The following is a 12,267-nucleotide window of genomic DNA, read 5'->3' on the forward strand; positions in this document are numbered from 1 at the left end:
AGCCAGCATATTTGCTGCAAATGTGGGGCTAAAAAGCTGTAGAATTGAGCTAATGCCAAGTGGGATCAGCTTCAAGAAAATAGCAATAGTCACTTAATCTGAATGTTTCCATTTCTAAAACATTTGTGTACAGCTATTTCTATAGGATTAGGTTAATTAAGGGGAAAGTTGCTGTTCTGTAGTGTCACAAGGAATACTGTGCAAGTTCTAGGCCAGCTTTTTTGTTGGAAAAAAAGGAAAATACCATTTTTTCTAGGTTGCTGCAGAGACTGAGCTGACAAAAGAAGGGCTGTCCCTTAACCCAGAGCCTAATTTTAGGTGGCCTCTGGCCACTTACACAACTGATCAGAAAGTTTATATCTACAAGTACTGCTCATATAGACCACAATATTTCATTCTCTAAAATTCTATAGAAATATTTCTATTGTCAGAGATTTTTTTTTTTGCCTAAGTCTCTCTCCTTACCTTGCTTTCCTCTCCCAACAGCAACAGTTTAAATAGGTTCCTATTCACGTGGAAGGCTGAAGCAGCAATTGTGTGGTCCCTTTTCAGCTCCAGAGGCTGGCTGTAGGCAGTTGTTTCCCTAATGAATGGTAATAGGTGAGGCAGAACTCCAGCTCTATCTGCACAAGATTGGTTTGTTTTTCTAAACTTCACAGACAGATGCTGTTGTTTTACAGAATGCTGCCTGTAGTGCCTCAGTATTTTTAGTCTGAGAAGCAGACCTGGGGCTGTGTAGGAAGGTGTGTGCTGGTTCTGGTAGCAGGGCAGTTAATGCCACACAGAGACCCAGCCCTTACCTCCCATCATGGAGAGGGCTATTTTGGGAAATCTCACAGAAGTTTGCATCAGTTGAACACCAATCTCTTGAGGAAAATAAATTCCATACTGTGCCCATGCCAGTCTTAGTGTGCGTCATTTTTATTTTGCTTGTGTGTGGCTTCCATTTATTTAACTCAAGCCTGCTAGCTGGAATTGAACAATGAAAATCTGTTTGTCCTGCTCAGCTGCACAGTTGGAATTCATGCTCCACAGGATGCTATGAAATTCTCCCCTGCTGTACATCCCTTTTTCTACAGACATGGGCCTAAAAGTCCATTAAAATGGTTAACGGGAAACATCCAGAGCAGTGATGCAACTTGAATGTTGCATCATACTTTAGTACATCACTAGTGCTCCTGGTTACTATGCAAAACACTTGTGTAGCATTTAGAATCTCATATTCTGCAGGATTTAAAGGTGTGCAAACCCTGGAAATATTTAATCTTAGTACTGAATATACACAGTTACAAAATCACCAGCTGCAGAAACTTAATGGTTTGGGCATAAACTCTGTAGGCTGTTTTCAATTTCTAACATAACTTCATTTTACTTTCAGGCCTTTGGGCTTATAATTGTATCTTCTGAGTATACAGATTTAATCTCTGATTATATGTATATCCATGTAATGAAAGTTGAGGTTTAGGAATATCTGGTAATGAAATAACATGTTAGAAGTTGCAGTGAATTAAATTTCTTAGTCACAAGTTACATTTTTCCTATTTATTAACAATGTTAGATTCATAGGGAAGAATGGTTGAGGCCATGGCCAGCCACAAAGGACTCTTCCTCCCATTTCCCCTGCTTATATATAAAGAGTGAATAGTTTAAAAATTCAAGTCTTAATATAAGCAAATACGTTAATTGAAGAAGCAGTAGAGCTTTGTAAATATTCCTTTTTTGGTTTTTGACTGCCCTGCTGTTATGGTAAAGTAAGTAAATTGTCACTGGAGAAAATGTTACTGCATTTTTTGATTAAATTTGTGTCCTCAAGGATGTGCCACACCAAACAACGTGATATCCTTTTAAAACATTGACTCATTTTCACATGCAGTGTTGGGATTCATATGGAAATAACATCTTGGTTATGTGGGCATAAAAATGTCCATCTAATAATGCTTTGTGTTTGTGCACAGAATTCAAAAGCAACTGAAAACCTTCTGGCAATGGAATATCTTTTATGGCCTGATCCCAGTGCAGGTACTCTCCACAGAATTATTGTAACCTGAAAACAGGGGTCTTAAACAATGCCCTGGAAACGTGCCCAGCCTCTTGGTTCTTTTTCTCCCAATATTTTCAGCATTTTGATTTTTACCTGCATCCAGCTCCTTGGTAGTAGTAATCTCGGTTTCCGTGCTGTCATGTTGTCACCTTACAGTTCTTAGTAGCAGAAACAGGAGTTTGAGGCTGGGTACTTCGTAGTATTTCCATTTCCTCCTCATACATGAGGTGAAATTTTGAAGGCTCCAGGCTCAAGTCTGTAGTGTGACAAATCTTTGTTCAGTTGCTGCTTTGAACAAAATTAATGCTCTTAATTGAAGCCTCATTAGATTTGGCAGCTGTTTTGCCTGCAGATTATAGCTGGTGACCAGGTGATTTTATCAGCAACAACAATGGTGACAGTGTCAGAGGAGACAGAACAACTTTAGCTCCTCAGCTGGATTTCCTCCAGCCCAGGAATGAAGCTCCGTGGTGGGGAGCAGAGGAACATCCTGTGTACCTGTGCTGCTGCTGAGCTTACATGGCAGTAAGTGAACACCTCCCGAAAACATGACACCCAGTGCAGTGCCACCTCCTTGAAACTCTGTGAAATGCTGTTAACCACTGCTCACGTTTTGGATTTGACCATGTCACCGTGTTGTATCTTTCCTCTGGTGATGTGCTAATGGAGTGCCAATCTCTTGCAGGTGGGTGTGCATGGCATTAGAATAGAGTTCATCAACGAGAAAGGATCCAAGCGCACGGCCACCTACTTACCCGAGGTCGCGAAGGAGCAAGGTCATTGTTGCACTTTATTTCCTAAGATCTGGGGAAGAATTTAAAATCTAAATTCTGTATTTCTAAAAATACAGAATTCTGTAAATCTAAAATGCAGTATTTGACCCTGCACTGATGTCAGATGATGGAGCAGTGTTTAATTGTAAGAAGACTCTTATATAAAATGCCCATTACATGCCTGTGTCAGTCTCCTAGAGGGCTTCAGTAAAAACTGTATGTGGTTTTTGAGCCAGTCATAAATGCAGTGTAGCTATAGGAAAATAAAATGTGGAGGAGTGGTACAGTGCTGTCAGCCAGGCTAAGAGCTGTTAAAAGCTGCCAGTTCTGTGTGGCTGCTAGGCTGTGATATAGGGAGATGGAGAAGCTCTGTTAAGCATTGGGATGGCTGGACAATTATCTTAACCATGATTTATTCCTGAATCCTGATGATCAAGTTGTTTTTCAGTTAGGTACTTTCTGCTAGTACTCAATTCCTGTTACAAACACTGACTTCCCAGGGTTTTTAATGGATAGAAGGAAATTATTTTCAATATGGAAGTGCAGAAGAATGTTGTTAAAAGTCCCTTTAATAGAGGCACAAACTTAAGTTTGTGAATTCAAAAAACTGGAGTAGATTTTGTTGAACAGTCCTTTTCTGACGCTAAACACTCACTATGTTTTTTTATTTCCATGGTTAGTGTGTGTTTGTCTCAATGTTTATAGTTTGCATTACTGCTGCTTTTTTTTACTTTTTTATATAGAAGTTGTTCTACAAAGAGTTCAGATGATATTCTTACTAAGAATTCTTTTTAATTTTTAATTCTGTTTCCAGATAGTTTCATAAAAGTCTAGGGGTGTTCCAAGCTTTTTTTAAAATTTAGGAATTGTGGGAGGAATGTGTCTAAATTTCTGAATAGTTTTAGTAGACCATGAATTGCAGTCTGATTCTTTGAAGTCTCCAGAACTACTCATTTGTATTTTGTATATGCCCAGATCTACTGTGGTTTTTGCAGGTTTTTTAATGTAACAATGTGACTAATTATTGCATCTTTAGGAAATAACATTTCTAACAGCTATTTAAAATATGAGAGTTTTTAAATAAATAGGAGGTTTGGATAGCATGAAGATTTTATTGAGAACAGTAATGAATCTGTATTTTAAATCCATAGCTTCTTTCATTATCCAGACACCTGTAATATATAGTTGCTCTAAAATCATCCATATCTCTCTAAAGTGAAGTGATATTTATGAAGAAGTCTGATTTCAAGTTCTCTGCACATGTTCAAGTAATAATTATTTTAAATGTTATACATAAGTTTCGTTTTCCATATTGCTATAACCATTTATAATGTCTAAAGTGGCTGTGATACATGATCATACCTGAATGTTTTGGGAAAGTTTAGTTTTGTATCACACACCCAGTTCAGGACACTTGGGCAGAGTGGGTTCACTTTTAATATATTTCAGCTATGAGATGAGAAATACATGTTGTTTGTAGAGTGAGCTGTGTGTGTAAAGAAATGCTAAATGTGGTATTTCCTTCAGCTGTTCTGAAGTAGGGAAGAATGTTTTGGTTTATCCCAAATGCCAGCAGAGCCCTTGCACTCTCAACAGCACCACACACTGTACTGTGCTTTTGCAACATCTGTTCCCTATTGCTTCATTTCTCACTAATTTGTGCTACTGTAAAATCCAACAGGATGGGACCACATTCAAACCATAGATTCCTTGTTGAGGAAAGGAGGCTACAAAGCTCCAATTACTAATGAATTCAGGAAAACAATAAAGCTAACCAGGTATGCACTGGGATACCACACAGAGCCCTGTTGTAGTGCTGGGAGGTGCTCCTTCCTGGTAAGTCTGCTGCAGATGGTAATGGTAAACTCTCCTGGATGTGTCATTCATGATTGCTTTGTTCCCAAGAGCAGTACAGGCTTAGGAGAAGCTCTGCACAGGGATGGGTGGCCCTAAGCAGGGAGCAAGAGGCAGCTGTTCAGTCCAGGGTGTGATTTGTCAGGGACCTGCAGGTGTGGGCTGAACTCTGCACGTTCACAGCAGTGCTTTAGCTCTGCCTTCTCCCAGAGGGATTTTTGGCTGCAGTGGCTGTTCAGGGCTGTGGTTAACAGGGATTACTTGCTCTTGTTAGATCTATTTGGGTGTGGTGGGGCTGCTGCTGTATTGTCATGGAGGCCACTCAGAGCCCTGATCTGCTGGATCCTCAGAGAAACCTCTGGGGTTGTGCCCTGTGGAGTACAGGTTTCCCTAATCTTGAGGTGTGAGACATGCAAGCCATGCTCTGCTTGCACAGCCAGTGTTCTAGTGAAACTGTGTCAGGGTATTCCCAGGAGTGGGGACAAGAATTTAATATTTTATTTCATACTAGTTTCATTTGGTTTTGCTAATTTAATAAAACGTGTTCTTGAGGGCTCCTTAGTGTGTGGCAGCCAAGGTATTTCAGAATTAGCAGCAGATACTCTGCCCATAATATTGCCATTAGGTGTTGAAGGGTAGTCCTGTGGAGTAGTTCTGAGGAAGGGAAACATTTTATTCTGAAGGTTAAATTAGAGAGGAAGGATTTACAGAAATCAGCTAAATTTCCAAGTGCAGAACCCCAGTCTCCCTTCAATTTATTTCAGCTGTACACCTTGTTATCTTATTTTCAAAAAGATATTCAAAAAGAGTATCTGGGGATAGCTGAGGGCAAGAGTAATAATGCAATAGATCATTTCTGTACCCCTCAGCAAATAAGGAGCATATTTTTCCATTAAACAAAAATTCTGTATAGCATGTGTTGTCTTCCTGCTGCATGATTTTGCTTCAAGCAATGGCATGGAGCACAAAACAAAAGAAAAACTGCTGAAGTTCACCCCCACTCTTCCCAAAAAACCCACAAAAAGCCTTATATTTAGTGTAATTAAGTTCACAACAATGAAACTGCTACCACAATTGATTGCCTGATAAGTGAAATGAGCAAACCATGATTTTTTAACATTCAGAAAAAGGGGTTTTTTGACTGCCTGTTTTACTTGCTTTGTTGCTTAAAATCTCAGATACTGCTGACAGATTAGAGACACTATTATTAAAATAGTAATTGTTTTCCAGCATTAGACAACCTCTTTTAGAAACTTATTTAAATAATTTATTGCCATACGTGAAAATAACTATTGGAGGAGTGAATAAGGTCTTTTAACTTCTTTTTCAAGTCTTCTGAATGAAAGTAAACATCCTGTGTGTGAAGAAGGCTTTAGGCTGTTCATGAGTCTGTCACTCCCTTCAGGTTCACCCCCAGCAGTTCTGGCCCTGTTTTGAAAGAGAGCTGAACAGTGGCACAGAGGGACTCGGGGCAGTCACAGGGTCTGGAGTGCAGGGGTCAGCAGCTGGGGATTCTCTGCCATCTGCAGATCTGTCAAGGTCCAGAACAGGAGGAACGAGGTCCCTTGTGTTCCTCATTGTCAGACAGTACTGATGCAGATGTATTCAGAATATTTGTTGTCAGGACCTGGATTCTGCCTTTAGTTAGAGGGAGCTGGGCGATGTTCTTGTGGGACCATTCTTCATTATTTTTCAACTGACTTGGGAGTCAGGAGAGGTCCCAGTCGAGTGGAAGCTGGCAAATGTTCCATTTGGAAGAAGGAAGATCCTTGTTACAGGCCTGCTGGTCTCACTTCAAAGCCAGGTAAAATTAGTTTGGTGCCTCTCTGTGAGGACATCAAACTCTGGAGTGTGATGAGAGGAAAGTGACCAGAAATGGTGAAAGGCTTCAAGGGCAAGACTCAGGAGTAGCAGCTGAGGTCACATGTTCTGTTCAGTTTGGAGGGCTAAGGCCTTGCTGGGGTCTACAGGTTCCTGCAGGGGAGCAGTGGAACAGAGCTGCTTATCTCCTCTTTCAGGTGACAGCAGGAGAACATGAGGGAAGGGAATGAAGCTACCTCAGGGGAAGTTCAGGCTGGACATCAGGAAGATATTCTTTACTGAGAAGGTAGTCAGGCACTGGAACAAGCTGTCCAGGGTCATGGCATCAAGCCTGTTGGAGGCCAGGGGGTGTCTGAGCAATGCTTTTAACCATATGGTTTAGTTTTAGGTAGTTGCGTGAGGAGTTGGGAGTTGGACTCGATGTTCATGATGGGTCCCTTCCAACTGGAGATACTCTGTGATTCTAGTCTAAAAAGAATGTAACTATATTTAATGTAGCTGGGATAATTTTAAAAGCAGAATTTGGCAGACAGTTGATACTGATTGCTTAAAAACAGCCCAATAATCTGTAGTGCTTGTTTATGGTTTTTCCTACTAGATTTTTGTAGAGGGTTGGCTGAAGCTACAGGACATTCTCTATTCCCTCTACCTCAACCAACATAGCAGGCAACCATTCTTAACAATTCTGTTTGTTTAAAGTATTTTTTTGTAAGCAGTTACATTGTGATTTGTGGCATGATTCAGGAAATGACCCTGACAATTGTGGCAGTTCCCTTGTGCAGCTGAAGTCAGTCTTATTCCCAGCATCAGAAGTACAGAGCTCTTACCACTAAACAAAGCAGCAGTGCAGCATTTCTGGTGCTACTTGCAGCTTCCTGGTAACAGTTCCTGAATTGGCCTCTCTGCTCTTTGCCAGGTACCGCAGTGAGAAGATGACGATGAGCTACACAGAGTACCTTGCCCATCGTCAGCATCATCACTTCCAGAATGGTATTGGGCACCCCCTTCCACCGTACAACCATTATTCCTGACACTGAGCCGCATGACCAGTCACTGGACCTCTCTGCAGACCTCTTCCCAGGAGACCCTGCCCCTTCTTGGTCTAGCTATCTCTATTACTGTACCATTTTATGATGATAGTTTCCGTTGCCATGTTGAGGCTCCTTGGTTGGTTCAGCTCATCATGGCAACGGGAGGGAAAACTGCATTACTACAAAGATCCCATACCTTTTTATTATTGATTCACTGCAGATTTTTTTGCAGCATATATACCCTTGGGTTTTTTATGAAAATTTAAATTTCTACTTCATTAACATTGAATTATATCAATCAAGGCTTTCTGTAACTGTGGATGGAAGGAAGAGTTTAAGGATTGCAGTTAGGGATGCTTTGCTTAGCAAAAAGGCATTCGTGGCTTTTGCATTAATGGGTTTGATAGGGAATGAAACATATCAGATTCAGGTATTGAAGTAGACAATGAATTGCATTTTCATAACATTCTTAATGACGTGTGTACAATATCTCACCTTCACAGTAAAGATTCCATGTAGCTCTGTACAGGATCTCCAGATCCAGCACAAACAGCCGGAGCACCAAGGCTGACGTACAAAATGCTTTTTTGGGATGAAGAGAAGCAACTCATGTACAGCGAGAGGTGATGTTAACATGGCAGCATGTTCAGAATCAAGTGGCCTAAATGATTTGGGCACAATCCAGTCCAGGACCCTTTTGTGTCCCATCCTGTGCTGGGAATCACAGGCAGCCCAGGCCTGTCAGGAGTAGCCACGAGAATGCATTTGTAATGAGATGATGCCTTTCTGATGACTCAAATTAGGAGTGACATTTGTGTCCTAAAAGCAGATTGGTGAGTAGCAGATGTCATATTAAAAAGGAAATGGATTTAGATTTTAGTGCCTTTGACTATAACATAATTATATACTTATATATAAAATTCATAGAAAACATATACTCCAGACATTTTAGCAAACCCTGTTGAGGCTGCTCTGGCATCAGGGTTTTGGACACTTTTTTTTCCTCTTTAAAATGAGATTTACTTTTTTTATTATTATTAGCAAATTTATTTTGGAAAAGAGAAATCCCTGTTTTGTTCTTCATCTGCTCTTGAACTTACTGAGTTTTCTCAAGTCATGAATAGTTGGATCAAGTTAACTTTGGTTTAATAAAAGAAAAAAGGCTGTTGTGAGAGAGCCAGGACAAGAACGCCATAATGTTACACGTTTTCATCTATTGCAGGAATAGTGCTTGAGAGCTGTAAGTACTGTGTAATAATTCTGATACCCCTCCACACGGTAGAAGAAAGAAAACCGATTGGAACTTTTTCCTGCTGTAAAGATAGGATTTAGTAAAAGGTATGTGTGGTCTGTTTGCAAGGCCAGGCCCTGGCAGGAGCTCACTGCTTCCTCCTGTGCCTGCAGAGCTCCCACTGCTGCCTGTTGCAGCACAGGCCGCCTGTTACAGAAACAACCTTCCTAATCTGAGTGAGTAAACCACAGTAAGCAGAAATTCCAGTTACTTTGAATAATGAATGTTTGTAAATACGTAGATATATAAAAATCAAATAGACAAAATTCAGTTTAAAAAAAATTGGATCAACTGTAAAAGTGTTTCAATAGGGTTTCATAGTCAGATAAGGATAAATTATGCTCATCCCTTATATGAGGTTAGGTCTGCCACTTAATTTCTATGGAGGTTCTTGTAGAATGTCTTTGGTATTCCTTCATCCACAGCATTTATGTCCAAATATTACCATTTTCAGTTGCGATGCCTTAATTTTTAAGCAGAGGGCCTGAAATTTCAGGAGCCAAGAGATGCCAGCCAGAAGCTGCAAAAATGAGTAGATGTTTATACAGAGGCTATTTTGGATGATACTGTTGTGTTGTTTCTACTTGGGGAACACTTTTAGATTAATTAGTCTTCAAGTGGAAATGTGAACAAGTGGCTACCTGATAGAGTTGTGTTGGTTTTTTTTCTTGCCCTTATAGGGAACCTGAGCACAAACTGAATCATTCTGCTGCGAAAAAAGTCATCCAACCCCATCTTTATCTGTCATCTCGTTACAGCTCGCTCGTGCTTCTGCATGAGCTCATTGTTAGAAGTTTTTTAAAAAGATCTATTATATATAAAAATATATATGTATTGAAAGGTGCTAATCAACCTCAAGAAGGTCACGTGACTGGTCATGCGGATCTAAAATCATATCAGATTTTTTAAGAAATCTTCGATATATGCAGATGTTATACAGAATTTCTTACCAGTGTAATAATGATATACTGATGAATAAACAATCCTGCAGGATTTTAAGGACGAGGTCAGCAATACTTCCCACCATGGCTTGGGGGAGAAAAGGATAGTTTTGTCTCCTTTTTGTATACAGCATAATGCACAATGCATTTTTGTCTATCTCTTAGTAGCTGTTGCTTAAAAATATAGTTCAAGGGTGTTATACAAACTGCAAAGGTGTGCTTTTGAATCGAGCTCATGCCAGACCCTTCTGGACCAGAGTTTTGTATCACTAATTTAAAAACTGTTACGGAGTCTGTGGTCAATCAGATTGTATGATTATTTTTTTAAAGATTGGAATAATCAGTCTACCTACAGTGTTTCTAGGGCACCTACCTCCTCAGCACACTGTGCTGAACTGCTGCAGATTGTTTCTCTGTAATTGTGGGATTCTTTGTACCAAACATGCAGCTCACTGTGACATGCACTGGCACAGAGTAGGTCTGTTTGCTTAAAGCTAATCAGCAATTGCTCTCACAAATGTCATTCCCTCGTAGTTACATTTAGTAGCTTTTAGCTGTATTGTTGGGGTTAGCTACAGATTAGCTTTTCCTTTGGGGTACTTTATAGAAATTAAAGTACAACCAAGTAGCTTATTTCACTGTTTGTTAAGTTGAAATGCTGATTTTTTAATTTTTTTTTAATGAGCACTACTCAGTTTGCCTTATTCCATTGAAGAGGTTGTTTGGGTTTTTTTTTTTTCATTCTCTTGCCTAATGTTCCTAAAAACTCTGTTCTGTAAACTGAGTTAGACAACCAAACCATAGAGTTGACACGAAGCTGTTACTTGGTGACGCTTCAAGTGTCCTTCCTGCTGCCATGCCAGCGGATGCTGCTCCGGCAGGGGTGGACGCTCCGGTCCTGACCTCAGCCCCGCTCTGGAGCCAAGGTGGGCACAGCCCTGGCACACCTGGAGTTTGTATATGGACCTCTACTTGTCTTCAACTGTGCGGGTTTTTAAAACTGTTGTCTGGAGTAGGTTACATCTCTTATGTGTGTTAGATCGAACCAAAGAAGCCTCCAGCCATGCCCAAATGCTGCTCCTAAAGCCTGCCTTCCAGTCCTTCCAAAATCCCTGCAGGATTAAATGTGTTAACTTTTTTATTTTTGTACAGTTTCTAACTGATTTTTGCTAGTGATGTTAATTGAATTAAGTTTATTTGGGGAGTCTGAGTATCTCCTCCATTTAAATAAACTGGTGACTTTCATTTTATGTTAAAAAAAGAAAAAAAAGTAAAAAAAAAAAAAAAAAGAGAAACCCAAAGTGTGCCTCTCAGATTTAAGGGTTTCTGATTACATTTATTCTTAAGACCAGCAATGATTCTTTATATACAAAGATATGTTTTCCTCATTTTTTATTACTGTTAAAGAAAAAAAATAAAAAAAGAAAAACCTCTTTCTTTGCTCTGGACTCAGTAATTGCGCTGGTACATAAACGCACTGAGAAAACAAACTTTTGTTTGAAACTTTTGTAACAACTTATGACTGTTTTTGTATATCAAAGTTGATTCTTTTCAAGATATTTGGATCTAGTTTCTAAGTTATTTTAGTGTTTTATATGTTACAAAGAAAAAAAAAAACAAACTTACTTTAAATTGTTCACCAGCATCTTGAGTTATCTTCAATGCCATGGTGACACACAGTGGGCTTAGAGCTACCTGGAGTAGCTTGTAAGGCCTCGGTCTTTTCCTTCCTTCCTTAGCAACTCAATTGATGACAGTAATATCACAGATTACCTGAACCCCCTTCCTTTATAACTAGATCCTTCTTCCTTCCACATTTAATTGCTATTAGTGTGAAGAAACTGTTGAAATGGGCATTTTAATATAAGTACGGCTTAAAAAGAGAAAAATGAGGAAAAAGAAAAAAAAATGCTAGAAGGTTATCTGTGGGTCTGTGAGATATGGCTGTGGAAAGATATTGTTGTAGTTTTAACACTATTGTTATTACCTTTTAAATCATTTACCCAATAAAATAAGGAAAAAGAACCACCATTTCTTTTTATGTTTCTCTCCTTAACTGTGTGGCTTGGTCAGTGTTTTTTATTGAAGCATTTGTGCCTGGTGTTAATGTCAAAGGCTAATGGTGTGTTAGAAATATTTTCCTGTCTTCCCTTTTGTCTGCTGTAGGAACAAACTGGGGACAGGTACGTGCAGTTTTCACTAAACACTCCCAGTGAAATCACCATCTATATCGGCTATATCAGTTATTTATCTCACTATATTCATCAGTATTTGTATCAATTGCCAGTTCAGTTTTATACTTCTTGTCTAACTTTACACATGGAATTCTGTCCAGGCCTGAGCTCCCTACTGTGAAGGCAGAAATGGTTTCAGTCTTTTGAAGCAAAACTTCTTTGCAGAAGCAATTCTACTGGTGTCAGCAACATAGCACTGGTACCCCCACCAGCCAGATTGTTCAACAGAACGTTGTGCCAGTGTGTATTGAAGGATCTCTGTCCAAGCAACAGCTGATGCC

General features: G+C 39.6%; 1 protein-coding gene across 1 annotated transcript in view; it reads left to right on the plus strand.

Moving 5' to 3' along the window:
• AMMECR1 (AMMECR nuclear protein 1) overlaps positions 1–11,783 on the plus strand; it is a 94,736-nt gene extending 82,953 nt beyond the window's left edge. The window contains 3 exon segments of the mRNA XM_041396369.1: positions 2,727–2,817; positions 4,496–4,592; positions 7,406–11,783. Of these exon segments, the coding sequence (XP_041252303.1) occupies positions 2,727–2,817; positions 4,496–4,592; positions 7,406–7,520 (303 nt within the window). The 3' untranslated portion in view covers positions 7,521–11,783.
• Positions 11,784–12,267: the final 484 nt, after the last annotated feature.

The sequence above is a fragment of the Onychostruthus taczanowskii genome, unplaced genomic scaffold (genome assembly GCF_017590055.1).
Source record: "Onychostruthus taczanowskii isolate IOZ18803 unplaced genomic scaffold, ASM1759005v1 scaffold13, whole genome shotgun sequence".
Classification (NCBI taxonomy): domain Eukaryota; kingdom Metazoa; phylum Chordata; class Aves; order Passeriformes; family Passeridae; genus Onychostruthus; species Onychostruthus taczanowskii.